Source organism: Papaver somniferum, chromosome 1, assembly GCF_003573695.1.
Source record: "Papaver somniferum cultivar HN1 chromosome 1, ASM357369v1, whole genome shotgun sequence".
In the NCBI taxonomy this organism is placed as follows: Eukaryota; Viridiplantae; Streptophyta; class Magnoliopsida; order Ranunculales; family Papaveraceae; genus Papaver; species Papaver somniferum.
The window spans coordinates 17164471-17181508 of record NC_039358.1 but is presented as its reverse complement, the minus strand read 5'-3'; the positions used below and the strand labels follow the sequence as shown (position 1 = coordinate 17181508).

At 36.2% G+C, this 17038-nt stretch overlaps 1 protein-coding gene across 1 annotated transcript; it reads left to right on the top strand.

The window, feature by feature from the left end:
* Positions 1–7464: 7464 nt before the first annotated feature.
* On the top strand, positions 7465–8094 carry LOC113355427 (major latex protein 149-like). Its single transcript, XM_026598310.1, has 2 exons — positions 7465–7630; positions 7814–8094. Exons 1-2 carry the CDS (start codon positions 7465–7467, stop codon positions 8092–8094), a joined length of 447 nt encoding a protein of 148 aa, XP_026454095.1.
* The last annotated feature ends 8944 nt before the right edge of the window (positions 8095–17038 follow it).

Sequence of the window (17038 nt, the reverse complement as noted above, 5' to 3'; positions counted from 1 at the left end):
TATCTTGATCCCATTTGGTCGAGATAAAACCTAGGCAAGCTAGGAAATTAGCTTATCATAGAGTCAGTAGGAGAAAAATCCTAACAAAAGTGAAAAAATAAATAAAAGGGTCACGGATGGGGAACGACCACGCCACTTGGCCGGCTGGTTTTCCCTAGCTCACGCCCCTCATGACCGACCGACCTTGCTCCGTGTTAGCCCCCTCACACTCTTCTTCCCTATCGACCAATCACGTCGCTTCTACGCTACAATCTCCGCTTTAAATTGAAGATGGAAGTAGGCTGGTCGACGCATTTAATTTCTTAAGAAAATAGATCTTGGCCGCCCAAGTCAGTCGCTAATTGATCACGACCACACAACTTGGCCATCTCAATTAGCTAACCCTAATTATTACTAGATCGGCAAATAAGGTGTCGTTGTGATGACCGACCACCCATCTATTGCCTAGACCAATCACATCGCTCCTTTCCCACCTGCGTCTCTCTAAGTAGTTGGCCAAAATAGGCTAGTCTAGCTACTTCTTGTATATATGAAATTAAATCTAGACTGTTCAAGTCAGTCGCGGAATGATCACGACCACACGACTTGGCCGGTCAATTTAACAAGCTTGGCCCTCTCCTGCATGACCGAGCAAGCTCTATGATAGCTACCTTATGGCCCTCTACATCCAATCAGCTCACTCCTAGCCTACCTGCTTTGATCCGAATCATTGCCCAAAGTAGGCTAGTCGCACTACCTATAAGGGTCTTAATTAGCTTAAACGATAATAAAAAACTGTCGCAAATCATCTCAACCATCCAACTTGGCTAGCTGATTTGAGCGGCTTAGATTTGATTTGAGCCAACCAACGAGGTGCTATGAGTACTACCGATCATCCCTCTCTTAGATGGACCGGTCACCTCACCCCAACTTGCTTGTACATCTCCCAGCAGTTTCTCAAAGAAGGGAGGTCGCTCCACCCTTTTAACCTTAAGCTTCGCGACTAATTCAAGTAGGCTTTATACAATGATGCATTACACGCATCGAATACTTTGAGCTACTTGCTTGAAAAGGATGTTTCACCTGCATCATTTACAAACGATATTTTATGAATATCGATCTCATAAATAATTTAATAAAGTTTAATTATTTAATTATTTATTTAACCAAAAAGCACCATATGTTATTTTTGAGTACTAATTCACTGAAAGTCTCATTCATACGACTTGACTTGCACTTATAACCACCTGTTGCGTAGCTTGCGCATGATTGGTCGAAATATTTAGGTTTTACAAACAAGACCCATGATGTATGATTAATTGCTGGAATAATAATATATTTATGACCACTTCTCACATGTCATATTGGCCCATTCAACAACTACCATGCGGGACTTGCCCCACTTTTCATTAGTTGTGGTGTAACTTGCTTCATATCATATATATTTTACTTTGCAAGTAGTATGACTATGCAAGTCACGACTAGGTAGTGTTTTCTACCAAAATAATCGAGACATCAAACATGTCACAAACTGGGGGATGTTCATCAGGGTATTGGACTGGCGATTTACAGCATGCGGCGTGCAACACGCCCATTATGCATGAGAAAGTGTCAGGAAAGGCGGACAATTGAGAAAAGTAGAGTAGTAGTGTATGTAAAATTTAACAGTATTCCCTTTACAATAGGGACATGGTTCTCACCATTTTACACGATCTCCACCTCTTTACTACTCAATTACTTCCACTTCCTATGAGATCAGGATGTTCGACTATTACTTGATATAAATAGATTTTCAATCTATTCAATCAAAAAACTAAGGTAAAGTATCCAGAGAAACACAGAGAACACACAACTTACATTTTACAAGCAAGTTCTAAATCCTAATACAAGCCATAAACAATCATATCTTACAGAGTATGTCTCTCTGATCTCAACACCTTCTCTGATTCCCTCCCTAAGATCAACCCTTCTCCTTCATTTTGTGACCGAAGCAAGACTGGAACGATCATATCTTGGTTTAGGACAAAATTATACAGATTATTCTCTCGAATCTAAAGTACTCATGTGCAGTACATTTGTTTAGGGTCTAGACTCGTTTCTCATCAACCTACCCACTTTTACTCTTTTCTCTGGAATCAGTTTTTACCGTACTACAAAAGCACACAACAAGATTTTGTTAACGAGGAAACCGCAAATGCAGAAAACCCCCGGGACCTCTAGTTCAGTTTTGAATACTCTCATAACTATGCCGTTATACAAAGTCACTACCAACTTCGTATAGTTGAGACCATATAAACTACCCCTGGTCACCTAGTTTCCTCAGTATCCCTGCGCCTACAACCAATATAGATAACACATGTGAATCCTAAGATAAAGTCCACTATCGTAAGTTCATGCAGTCTCTATGAAGACTTTAAGCACTCAACTCTTTTGATCGTCTTCCAAACAGTAAAAGACTAATCTGTTTGGTAACCATTTTACTATCTTAGGAAATCAATCAGATATATGTATGTTGATTATGACAAAGGCTTTTCTGTTCAATATCAATTAAACTCCTTTGTCGGGATTTTGATATTCCAAGATCTGGATTAAACAAGTTAACCAGATCGAGTCAAATAATACTTCCTGATTTGGATACCGAAGAGTACCACCAAATGATAGATTGTCAATCTAAATACGACTAGTCAAGAGTAAGTCTATAAACAGATAAAATAGATCTATTCGGATCCCAGCCAATCAAGTTTGTCCACGAAGTAAATCACGAAGATACAAAACCAATAAAATAATCTTTTTGTCTTCAATCTTCAATAGCCTTCTGTACCTGCACAATAACAAACTTGATTCCTGACCTATGATCGATCACGTACAGAACAGAGTGTGTTAAAAATGGATGATCACAAGTCAACGTTAATTCCTTGATCTAGTTTGAGTGACCTTATGTCAGAAGAGAAGGCTCTCAAGAATAATCAAACAAAGTGCAATCAAGAGTTAACAACTGTTAGTCAATCAAATCAATAATCGAAAATTAAAATAACAATGCAATTATAGTTTCCCACCAACGGTACTAGTAGACGCTTCTTGATACCAAAGAAGTCTTTAAACTGGCAGACGTAAGAGATTTCGCCTAATTAGGTTACTCTCCTCTCCAAGATGGTATTACGAGAATACTATTAGTCGTCTACACCAGGAACAACAAAGATGAAATTCACCTGGCTCAGGATGAGTTTGTAAGAAGAACAAACTTCACTATTTATAGACCAAGGTAGTTTGGACACCAAGGAATTTCCATAACCGAAGATATTCTTAAGATATGCAATATAACACCTAAATTCGGTTTTATAAATTCCAACCAATGTCCAACTGTATAACTGAAATCTTCACGGATAACTCAATATTATCTAGCACTTAACTAATATGTCTTTCCAGAGATATGTTTTTATTGCTGGTAAAACAAAACATATTAATTTCGCAAATCTCAAAAAGATTCTCTACTATTTCGGTTTGGGATCTCACCTTGTGTATCATGGAATATCTTTGAACAATTCAAAAATAAGATTTTGGCACATGTTCAAATTTGAAAATCTTGAACTTTTCTATTTTGCAATCCCAGTTTCCAAATAACGCAAATCCTTAAGTGTACGTGACTTATAGAAATCGGTTTTGCTTATTGGGACCGGTTCCGCCCATGACTTCTAAAGCAAGTTAGGATCCTGTTCTACCTTGACTCCCAACATAGGTAGGGATCGGTTCTACCATGACTCCTAACATAAGCTAGGATCAGTTCTACCTTGATTACCTATATAGGTTACCTTAAGACCTTCAATGACAATCGACCTATCAATCCTTTTGATTTCCTTTCAACTACGAAACAAGATCGTACTTCTACTTATTTAAACTCATGTAATAAACATAATTTTCTAAATATGAAATCAAACATATATTCTCTACACAATCTAGTAACGAGTTACAAAGATTGTGTCGATGTCGCAATTACGAAGTTCAAAAAATAAGCATTATCTTCGTAAATCAATATACCAATGTAAAACACTTATCACTATTGATATATTGTTCCTTGACACTTTGATCACAATATGATTATCAAGTCTATTATACTAGAGTTTCATATATATAACTTTGCATGTTATATTTTCAATCAGAAATGACTTGAAAGCTTACAATATATAAATGGAAACAAGTCAAAGTCATACTAACTTCAATAGGAAGGATGATGTTATCGTCGATGTCGATACGTCTTCAGAATCTTCAGGTCTTCAGAGTAATACTTATATGTCTCAAAATTTCTAGACTTCCTCTAGTCTAACCTAACGAAGTTGACTCTAGTAATCTAATCAAGTGACTTATGAGTTTTGATACTAAAATATGACAACCAACCTTGACATACCAACACTTGGTGGGTTCAACAGAGCAATGCTCCAACAGTAATGTTGTTATCAAACTTCAAGTTTGAATTACTCATTGGAAATAAATGTGGATGAAATGTCCACTGAACAACTTTATATTAAAATTTTAATATGGATTAAATTCACTTTACTCGGTCAGAGGTTCAATTCTCATTTGCCCACTATCTTCATATCTGTGTACTGATTGCCAAATTACAGACGTAAATGTAATTTTATGCTCTTTAGGACGCAATATTATTTCGTTGCATCCATGATTTAAAAAAGTACGTATTCGATATATCGACAAACATATAAATTTCTTTTTGCTAACTATTTTTCTAATCTAATTTTTGAAATTGGAGTGTAATCAGACTGCTATTGTTAACCTCCGCAGAATCACCCGATTGATAGAGCATCTTGGACTTCTATCAGGCTGAACGTCAAAGACCATTAGATTTGAAACCAAATATTGTGTCGTTATCCAAATACTACAACGATACATGATGGAAAGAATATCTGAAAGTCATCACACAAATTTCTAGAATAGCAGAGAGCAATCAGACTGATAATTTGAAGCTTCATAGAAGCTCATAATCCACATAGCAATATCAAAGTTAAGATTTGTTGGGTGTACAAAGTGCAACAAGTAAGTTTACCCTTAAAGATACTTTGGTAGGTCATTTCTCTCAAGAAGGAACGCTCAAGAAAACTTATTTGCATTACTGTCAAGAGGAAACTTCAAGAAAAAAGTTGTATATTAATAAGTCTTTTTGCCTTAAAATTTTTTACAGTATATCATATATCATGTAAGGTAAGTCATACAAATAAATGTGTGAATGAATATTTTCAATCGAAAAATTTAAATAAAAAGATGATTTGGTTTGAATGGAAACGAAACTCATATCGCGTGTGCGTCTTTGCTAGTGATTTATTAACTTTTGTGATCATTAATTTTATACTAATAAGCTATACGAATGATGTTGCTTGTAAAGAAAAAAAAAACGCGTTACAATGCAAACAACCAGTCATTGTTCAGTGAATCTCAACTTTGCATCAAAGTAAATAAATTAAACCTTGACTTCTGCATCAGTATATAAATCAATTATACTCTACGATATATGATGTTTGAATACGTGGTTAGGCTGGTTCCTATATATAAAACCTGGTAAAAAATTCAATTTACCTGACCAAGTGGACTAGTAAGTGGTGTGAGCCGCTATAAGAAAAGACTTAAGAGATGGAGTACGTATCGAGCGATAGAGTCTCGTTTGAAACGGTCAAAACTCCACGACTCCAAATTTTTTCTATTTCATAAATATGATTTAATAATCTTAATACTGATTTGATACATAATAAAATATATTATAATAAATGAAAATGTGCACATTGTGTAAAATCGACATTTTAGTTCAAATAGAAAGTAAGCGGTGGTTATAAGTCCGCCTCACAACATAGTTTTTAAAACAAAAAGTATAAGGAGCGTTTATAAGTCCGCCTTATTACGCATAGAGGAACATCCGGTTGTCAGCAAAGGAGATTCGATCGAACAACCAATTCTTTACCTAGTGGTCAAGTCTTTACCACTCGTTAGAGACTCCATCTCAAAGGCTAAGTAGCAAATTCGCCATTTTGCCAGTTAAATGAGCTACTATACCATTTTCGTAGTGCGTGCACAATTGGCAAATCTATTAATTTGCCATAATCATAGAAACCGGCCTTAATACTCGGTCAAAGATTTGTATGGATATATATGTCACAACATTATTTTGCAATTCAGAAATATATATCTAAATTGCAAACCGCGAAAGATGGATCTCCATTTCTCAATCCATCCGGTTAACATTCAATGGATGGTGTTAATTATCAATTTACCCCAACCACACATAGTGGGTAAGAGAAACTGTTTGGTAAGCGGATGGTCTTGACCCTAGTTAGCAATTCGGGATTCGGCAAACGTACGGAACGTCAAACGTACGAGTATTATACGATTTTGTAAAATCCAGATTCGGTCCAAAATTCGGTTAACGGGACGTGGTTTGTTAGTAATTCGGAACGGCATACGTACGTGTATAATTCGATTTATAAATGTGAGTTCGGCTCTGAAAATTCGGTATCTATATATAACAAATAATTTGTATTTATAAGATCATAAACCAATTTTTATGCATATGTGTGAGTTATTTAAAGAAAAAATAAACTTAATATGATGATATTAATAATATATACAACATTAGTTATCCAAGAGGACGTCGTATGGTGGTTTAGATGCTTGGTTAGTGAGTTTGAGATCTCTCTCACCTTCACCTTCAAATCTCTTCAGTCGTTTTTGTTTCATAAAAATTACAACACGTCTAATATTCGGTCGTGTATGCTCGGGAGGCAGTAAAGCCCAAAAAATGGGATCTTTGAAAAGTAAAAGCTAAAGAATTTATGGCGAATTAAGCGAACGTATCATTCGGGATACGTAAAATTCGTGAACGATTCGCGAATAATCCGGGAATGCCACATAATACGCGACTTGGGTTCGGAGTTGCAAACGTACGCGAATAAGACGGTAAAATTCGTGATACGGAAAAATTCGCGAATCATTCGCCAACTTACTAACTAGGATCTTGACTACTTTCTCAGTTTGAAGGCAGATATTGTCTCACTTGTACGAGATAGGGACTTTAAATACCCCAACCACACATAGTGGGCTGGTTTTGATGATAACCCCCTATGAATATGGTCCAGAGGACAAAAAAAATACTTGCCATAAAAGAGCATCATGGAAAAAGTAACGGCAGGGGCTTGCGACTGTGGGATTATATCTCTGACCAAGTGTCGTTGCTGGTAGCTAGAAAAGCATAATACGCATTATTTAATCAGATGTAAACCAAAAGACAGAAAAAATATTAATAAATAAATCAATCAAAAGTTAATCATTTGCAATCAAGTTATGGTGATTGATGACTTTTGTATTATAATCATTTTCTATATAAAGTACTCAAATATCACTTCACAAACATGCCCATCTCTCGACATTTCTATCCAAATTAAGCAACAATCTTCTCTACTGTTAATGGATCCTTGTCTAGTCGGGAAAATGGTGACCGAAGTGGAGGTCAAGAGGTATGCTGCCAAGCATTACGAAATGTTTAGGCATTACGTAGAAGTTCCAAAAGCATTACCTCAAATTTACAAGAGCGTCAAAGTTATCCAAGGAGACGGAGATTATTCAGGCTGTGTCAAGGAGTGGGACTATGTTTCTGGTATGTGCGCATTATTTTTTTTTTGTTACTATTTCCGTTTCTGGAAAATTGTTATTTTCATTTTAGCCTAAAAATATATCAAATTGAAAAAGTGAAAATAACATTCTTTCAGAAACGGAGAAAAAAACTTAAAAATTATCTGCAGCTGCTTAATTTTACATGCATCTTTTTACGAATGGGCAGCGGGTAGTCCATTAATTGTGGAAGAGCAAACAACATACATGGACGAAACAATGACCGTCTGTCACAACATGGTTGGAGGAGCTTTGAAGAAGGACTACAAGAAGTTTAATTTAATACTGGCAGTTAGTCCAGACTCCAAGGATGACAGATGTGGGGGTATTGTGAGGTTTTCTATTGAATATGAGAAGAATAACGAGGATTCTCCAGCTCCAGTTGCTTATATAGCTTTGTGCCAAAAGATCATCGAAGGCCTGAATTCTTACTTTTGCTCTTCTAAGTAAAACCCCGCAAACATATCAATATATATGTTTGTGTTTTGTTTGAATAAAACATAAGTGGCCAAACAGCTGAGTTGGTTGCATACTTATGATCATGCCTACCCAGGATTGTATACCTAAAAAGGCCCCTTTTCATAAAAATATTGTACGAATAGATTTGCATGTTTTAAGTGTATCTATCAGTATGGAGTGGATTTCTGTCAGTCACTAGATTAGAGCTTCTTCAATGGTTATTAATTTGGCTCCACAAACAAGACATCCTCCTCTTATTTTTCCTTCAAATTAATTAGGGTGAAAAAAATCTATTTTCCGCGGCATTGTATTTGACCTATTCTTTTGATTAGTATAGATAAAATGTTTATTTTATATATTAATGTCAATTTAATTAAATAAAAGCTGATTAGGATAAGTTGACATCGTCTTGACGATGTCAACCCAAATTAAACCACATCATCTATACATTGATTAGAGAAGTTAGAGCTGTAGAAGGATTTCAGAAAAAAAAAGATATGAATCCTACGTGGACTTAGATATTTATCCTCACACGCATACCATTCGAAAAGCTCTAACTGATTATTGTCTCATATTCATCATTCCCGTACTTGGAGTTACATAACCATATGCCCAACGCGCGAGGTTATTCCGGAAGACCACCATTACTAATTCGAGCTTATGTTGAACAATTCCAATCCAGCTTTGATGCTGATTTCGTTTGGTGTACAATTTGTAATACAATAACTTTATTTATTTTTAATTATTATTATCATGTTCTTTTTAATTTCTAAAGCTATGTCATATAAGTAATGGAGAAATTCCCTTGAAATTATAGTCAGAGTACAAAAATCTACATGTAAAGGAGGTAAGAAATGCATATATTTCCCGAATCACTTTTGCAACTAGGAGCAAACTCAAAATGCCTTTAAAGACACACAATAACATTTAATAATCACAATATTCAGAATATTATGTTTTTTTTTTTTTAAAAAAGAACAAAAATACAAACAACAAACTACACGGCCACATACAAAGGGGGAGAGAAGATAACCAAATGTTAGAAACTTTGTTGGCAATAGCGAACTGAGCTAGGAAGTGAGCAACGTCATTCCCCCACGCTTGATAATATAAATTTGAATTCAACTCTAGAGAACTTACTGGAAAGCCTAATAATGTTATCTAGAATGAGTCCAACTTGCCAGCTTGGAAACTTTTTTGGGTCTTTAATGTATTGGACTACTGACTACGCATCACCTTCAATAACCCACTGTGAAAACCCATAGCGCAAATTAAGAATCGTGCAAAAATGCTTTTGATTCAACCACTTGAGGATTATATTCATAAAAGAGGATGAACGAGCATCCAACAAACAATCCGAAACTGCTCCCATATACAACTATATGAGCACTAAAACCCTTCTTGCAAGTTTAGGCTTAGCTACAACATTCCAAATGTGGCTGACATTTAGCCACCAAAAATGTAACTAATGTGGGCGTTAGGTGTACGTGGATTCTAAGTACCTGGCAGAAATTTCAACAGAAAAATATTTGATCTCACGCTGCTAGATCATCTTTAAACAGGCAGCTTTAATATCATTGGATCTTATAGATGTTGTTAGAACATTGCTCGGTTGAACCCACCAAGCGTTGATTGTCATATTTTAGTATCAAAACTCAGTTAGAGTCGCTTGATTAAGATTACTAGAGACAACTTCGTTTAGGTTGGACTAGAAAGTTTAGAAATGTTGAGACATACAAGTATTACTCCATAGACCTGAAGAACATGAAGACGTAACGACTACAACAAAGACATCATCAATCACTTGAGGTTAGTAATACTGACTTTACTTATTTCCATTCCTATCATTTTTTTCAAGTCGTTTAAGATTGAAGACATAACATGCGAAGTTATATCTGATACTCTAGTATTAGACTTGGTCATATTATTATGATCAAAGTGTAAGGAAGTATATTAATTACGAAGTACACCATTTATCTTTTGAACTTCGTAAATGCGACATCGACTTAATCTATGTAACTTGTTACTTGATTGCATATAGGATATATGTGTGATTTCATCCTAGGAAACTATGTTTTATTACATTGGTTTAAGGAAGTAGATATACAAACTTGTTTTGTAATAAAAAAGGAAATCAATAGGTGTTTTGGTCCGGTTTTATATGAATATCTATTGGATGACCAATTCGAACCTAAGGAAGGAAATCAGGTAGAACCGATCTTAACTTATGTTGAGAGTCAAGATAGAACTGTTCCCAACCTATCTTGGGATACTTGGTAGATTTGATCCTAGCTTTTGTTCGGAATCATGGTAGAACCGATACCTACCTATATTGGAGACTTGGTAGAACTGATCCCTACCTATGTTGGGAGTCATGATAGAACCGCTCTCAAAAGCAAAACCGATTTTAAATATTCACACACTACTTTAGGGTTTTTTGTGAAGTTTTAAATTAGGGTTTGCTGAATAAGAAAGTTCTAGATGTCGACATAAATTGAACATGTACACAATTATTACCTTTAACTGTTCAAAGATATTCCTTGATACAAGATGATCCCAAACCGAAATATTGGTAAATATTTTAATTTAGATTTTTGAATTATATGTTTTTCATTTTCCAGCAATCAAAACATATCTCTAGAAAAACTATATTAGTTAAGCACTAAACTAATATTAGGTTTTTTTTAAAAGAGAGATTTTGGAATTACAGGTTGGATATTAGTTGGAAATATGAAAACCAAAATTAGTAGTTTGTTGCATATCTTGAGAATCATTCGGTTTTGGAATTTCCTTATTTTCCAAACAACCTTGGTCCATAAATAGTTAAGTTTGTAATTCTTACAAACTATCTTTAGCCAGAAAAACTTCATTATTTCAGGTGGAGCCGACTACTAGTATTACTTGTAATACTATACCGGAATGAAAATACTCTAAGTAGGTGAAATCTCTTACGTCCGCTCATTTAAAGACTCTTGTGGGATCAAGAAGCTCTAGCAAGTACCGTTGGTAGGAAACTAGACAAGAGCATTATTATTTAGTTTTCGATTATTGATTTGATCGACTAACGGTTGTTGAAACTTTGACTGCAACTAGTTTGATTATTCTTGAGAGCCTTCTCTTCTGACATAAGTTCCCTCAAACTAGATCAAATTATCGAGAGGATCTTCAGAACTATTTTGTTAGATCTAAAGACAACTTGTGAATCCATTGTTAACAGACGTCATTCTGTGCATGATCGATCATAAGTGTGTGCAGGTACAATTGAAGGTAATTGAAGATTTGAAGACAAAAAGATATTTTCTGATTGGTTTCGCATCTTGTGATACTAGTGCATTCAACTTGATCGCCTGGGATCCGATAAAGATCTTATTTATATCTAGTTTATTTTATCAAGCAGTAGTATAGATCGCAACTATCTTTGATATTGATTGATCTTAACCGACAAATGAGTTTACTTGTTAAATGGAAGAGCCTTTGTCAAAACTCAACATATCTTTATTCTTAAAAATTGGTAGAGAGGTTACCAAACAATTTTGTTTCTTTATGTTTGGAATACGATCAAAAGGAGTTGAGTGATTAAGACTTTACATATGTAAAAAACTCAAGATATTGATTTCTATCTTGGGATTCACATGTGTTGGCCAGACGGTTGCAGGCGCATGGATATTAAGGGAACAAAGTAATTAAGTAGAGGTAGATTACTTGGTATTCAACTATACAAAGTTGGCTTTAATCTTTGTATATATCGGCTTAATACGAAGAGTATTCAAAATTGTATAAGGTCCCAGGGTTTTTCAGCATTTGCGGTTTCCTCGTTAACAAAATCTTGTTATGTCATTTACTTTTATTTTCCGCAATTATAATTATTTTATTATAATTAAAAGTAAATACACTTGTATGTTAATCCAAGACACTTGATAGTGATCATATAGTATATCAGTTTTATACTGTAACTATTATCAAGTGTATACCTTGTTGTCGTATTGTCTCGACTTTGTTCATAGACGATTACTCAAGGTATCAGACTTATAGGTTGATATGAAAAGATTGTAGTGTACTTGGATACCCTCGTGATTTCAGATATGACCCCATCAAACTCTAGGTTTAACCACAATTATCTTACCCATATTTAATTGAAATCCCAAATTATATCTATCAAATCTATTTCCCACAACCTGAAGTATTCAAAGGATTCATATGGTAAACATTAATAATCAATCGGAGATTTGGTTCACCAAGTTTGAAACCACCATAGGATCCATAAAATCACACAAAAAAATCATACAAGAGGTTGACGAATGGGAAGGTCAAGAAAAGCTCTTAATGATATCAGACCATTTTCTAGAAGTGTCAGAAGGATGAGAAGGAAAAAAAAAGTTTTTTACCAATGTATGGTGGTGAACTTCAAAAGATTTTTAAGAATCAAATCAAGAGCTTCAACAAACCTGAATCATCCAGTATTATTATGCCCTGCAGGGATAAAATAGAAAATAAGAACTTGTTTTTGAGGTGTTGATCAAGGATTCAAGATAAAGATGTAAATAAAGAACCATTAATTGGGGGATAAAAAAAGGAATTGGGGGATATAAGAAAAGGACAAAAACTGGTTCCAGATATCAATTCGGGGTCACCCCTTATCTAAGTATTTTACGTATTACCTAATCTACCCTTCACTAATAAGGATTAGTGATTACTAATAATTAGTAAAATCTTAAGATTTTTGATAAATGATTAGTGTGTGTTTTATTTGAATTTGGGTGAGTGAGGTGAGAGTAGAAGGAGGGAAAAATATTTTTGAGTGGATTTTTTTTTGTGAAAATGGAAGATGATTGTGAGGAGAGAATTGCAGCTGTTGAATCTTTAGCTCTACTACAACAAGGAGCTAACGTCAACAACTCTCAATTGCAACTCTTTGTTAAGCCAACACCCTTGAATGATGATTTTGACGAGTATGGAGAGTTTTTCGAAGAATCTACACAAGAAAGTAAACTTGCACAACATGCAAGCATCCCCAATACACATGTAAAGCTGCTAGGAGGTTGAAAAGTCGATTTTTTTTTCTTTAAACCCGCCATTTTTTCAACTGTAAAACCTCGGTGCTGACATGGTCGTAGTATGAATACCATGCCGGCAGACGCGTTACCGGCATGGTATTCATACTACGACCATGCCGGTAAAGCGATATCTCCCAATTTGAATATTGATCCGGCATAGTATTCTACCAAAAAACTATGCCGGTACGCAGTTAACTTTTTTACCTACCAAGGAATATACTACGGAATATTAAACCGACATGGGTTCATTGATAGGTTACCATGGCGGAACTGCATGAAAAACATATAGGAAACCTTTCCATGTAAAGCCAAAAACCGGCATGGAAAATTAATAACCATCAACGCCGGAACCAGTTACCGGCGTAGTACCATCAATTTCGAGAATGCCGGCAGTGGAACCGGCATTGTTGAGTTTCAAATTTACAATGTCGACACCTACAAAAAAACATACAGGAATAAATGTTTTCCAGAGCTAAATATCGGCATTACATATCAATTAATTGGAATACCGGTAGCGTGTAACGGGTTGGGACAATAATTTACGACAGTGCCGATACCTTGTTTTCCGGCGTTGATGTCTAATGAATAATGTATGCCGAAATATGTTTCAAATTTGGTCTTCAGTTTTGGCTAAGTTTGACAATGCCGGAACATTGGTCGAGCATGCCGGTACTTGTTTCCGGCATAGTGTTTTAATTTCGTTTGGAACTAATTTTCGTTCGATCTTTAGGTGGTGACATATATTGATCCAACAAATGCAAAGCCGTTTTATCGGGATACGTCGGAATACTATAAAATACCTCCGGTATGTGACCAAAGAATAATTTACTAATGGATTGCTAGTAATGAACCTTCTAATGAATGTGAAATTGATCTTATGTAGGGAATAATAGATCGAAATGAAGCAATCGCTTGGGCTAAAGAGACGGCTCTTAAGAACATGTGTGTGTTGGTGAGGAATACCGAACGTTCAAAGAGGCGTTTTGAGATGGCTTGCGAGAGAAGTGGGAAATACAAGGAGAAGAATAGCCACAAGGGAAAGGATTATGTATATCCAAAGAAGACTAATAAGGTACATAAGACTCGTACGAGGAAGAATGATTGCCCGTTTAAGCTTGTTTTCCGTTTAAATGACATGAACAATTGGGATTGTGAGGTTTTGTGTGGATGTCATAACCGCCGGGATCCAAAAGATTTTGTTGGTCACTCCCTAGTTGCAAAGCTGAAACCTCATGAGTTCGAGGATGTAAAGAGATTGATCAAAGCACTTATCAAACCGAGACAAATTCTCAGAGGCTTCAAGGAAAAGGATGAGTCCAACGTGTCTTGTCTACGTACAATTTATAGCGCACAAGCAACTATTAGAAGGGTGGAATGGGAAGGGAGGTCCGTTATGCAAGAATTTGAGAAGATGGCTTTGGATTACAACTACACGCGTATCATTAAAAGAGGGCCGGACGAGAACCCCCTTCAAATATTCATTTCGCATCCTTTGATTTTATAATTGGCAAATACATGTTTTGGTGTTCTTATGATGGATTGTACCTACAAGACAAACAAATACAATATGCCGTTGTTCAACATCGTGGGACAAACCTCGGACAAGGTAACATTCACATTGGCTTGGTGTTTAATAAAAAACGAGAGGGACAATAATTATCATTGGGCATTACGACAATTGAAATTATTCTTTCGGGAAAATCAACTTCCGAGGGTGATCGTAACCGATCAAGATGATGCATTAATGAAAGCAATATCCGACGTCTTCCCGGACGCAGAAAATTTCCTATGTACATATCATATACGTCAAAATATCATAAAAACTTGCCATGCCTTGTTTGAACCCACTAAGGCGGATATTAAGAAGAGAATGATTGCAACTAGAGGAAGATGTTCTAAAGAACAAACTATCCTCCTCCGAAGAAGAAGATGAGAGAGGCAAGATGAAGGAGTGAGTGGACAAAGAACATGCGGAAAATCATAAAAAGTGGTTGGAATTTCTAAGAGATTGGGAATAAGTTTTGTTTCTAAGTTCACGATAAGGGTACATGTGAACAATATACATAATAACATAAGTTTAAAAACAAAATTACCTGCAGTAGTGTGAAACTCCCGACAAATTGGTTGGTTTTAGCCTTAGAGGCCCTTCTCATCTCCATCATTAAATGTGCCATTACCGCGGTGCCCCGAAAATAACCATAGACATCTTCCAATGGATCCAAGTACTGAAGGTAGTTCGCACTAACCCTATTGCCATTAGTGTCAGGGAATACCCTAGTGCCCAAGATGTATAACAGGTATGCAGCGGCAGTATAACGAATTTCTTCAGGGTCCCATCCATCCTCCAAACTTATTTGCTTTGTGTTTTCAAACTTCTTCTTAAGCAGCGTCAACTTGATTGTCTTTGTCCTACCAGACTTGGATTCATAAAATCTCTCCACAGAAGTTTTGTAGTCCCAACCCAACAGCTTCTTAGTCAAAGCATGCAACTTCGACCATTCTAGGTCCAGAGACTAAACTCCTTCTGCAATTGATTTGCCGGTAACATTCAAGCCTAGAATGTTCTGAGCATCATCAGGGATGAAGGTCATCTCCCAAAAAGGAAGTGCATGGTATTGGTTTCACCATGATACCTTTCGACGAAGCAATTGACAGTCACGGAATCAGGCTTCACATAATTTTCAACCAAAGCATATAGACCAGATTCCATTACTATTTGTTGGACCTCTTCACATTCATCGGACAATTTCCAACAATTCGCGGCTTGGTTTCGGCAAACACGCACATCCTTCGTATGATCCTACAATTAGGAGACAATACAATTAAGATATTTTACATAAATACACAACAATACATATGCACAAGATAAAAAAATACTTACATAGGTTTGATAGCTAGTACGAGCCCACGAGTGCTTGTATCCAAATAGCGTTTTCGGTTCCGGAGCTTCACCCCAAATTCTACCACGTTCAAGGTCAGGTATCATGTCATTAATATGAGGAAGGTGGGAACCTTTAACTTTCACTTTGTCTTTGCCCTTATTGCCATTGCCTTGTGTTGGTTGTTGACTTGACCCACCAACTTCGCTTTGGCTTGCTAATTGACTTGGAGGAACCACATTATCTTCATCCTCACTTTCCTCTTCATCTTGCTCATCTTGCTCACGGATTACAGCTCGACTACGGTCACCACCACTCTCCCAAATTATCCCTATTGTCTCAGCCCCCAAACGCTTTTTACGACCTCCATCTTTCCCTCGAGGAGGGAGAGATTGAGGAGTATCAAGACCGTAATTCCTTCTTCTCTTAGTGACAGCATCTTTAGTTTTTCTTTTGTTAGCCTCCTTGGCTTTTGACATATATCATAAAATCACACGAAATGAATGCGAGACAACTCACTTTCAGTTTTTCCACCGGCATTGACTTACTGAAACAAAGCAAGCCGGTTGTCTGTTCCGGCATTAAACAATGATTGTCGACAATGCCGGTAATCATATGTAATTCTCCTGTATGTTTTAAGTACCGGCATGCTCGAAATAAATCAATTCCATGTCGTAACCTGGTGCCGGCATTCGAATCAACCTAAATATCTATGCCGGTACTGGTAAAAAATTCATAAACTCTCCTGTATGGTTTAAGTCCACTACCGGCATGCTCGAATTTTACAAAAGAATGCCGGTACTTTAAACCGGCATACATTGCAACCAAAAGTCTATACCGGTACTGGTGACAAATTCATAAACTCTCTTGAATGTTTTTAGACCACTACCGGCATACACGAATAGTTATAAATGACCGCCGGTACCAAGAACCGTCAGTGAATTCGACCCAATTTCTATGCCGGTATCTAAAATTCAGTTTCTGGTGAATCTGCGGAGTGAA

Excerpts from the sequence above, each read along its gene's own strand:
- LOC113355427 (XM_026598310.1), top strand. The coding sequence starts at position 7,465 with ATGGTGACCGAAGTGGAGGTCAAGAGGTATGCTGCCAAGCATTACGAA. Across the intron at positions 7,631-7,813 it reads GGAGTGGGACTATGTTTCTG|CGGGTAGTCCATTAATTGTG; the intron begins GTATGTGCGCAT and ends ACGAATGGGCAG.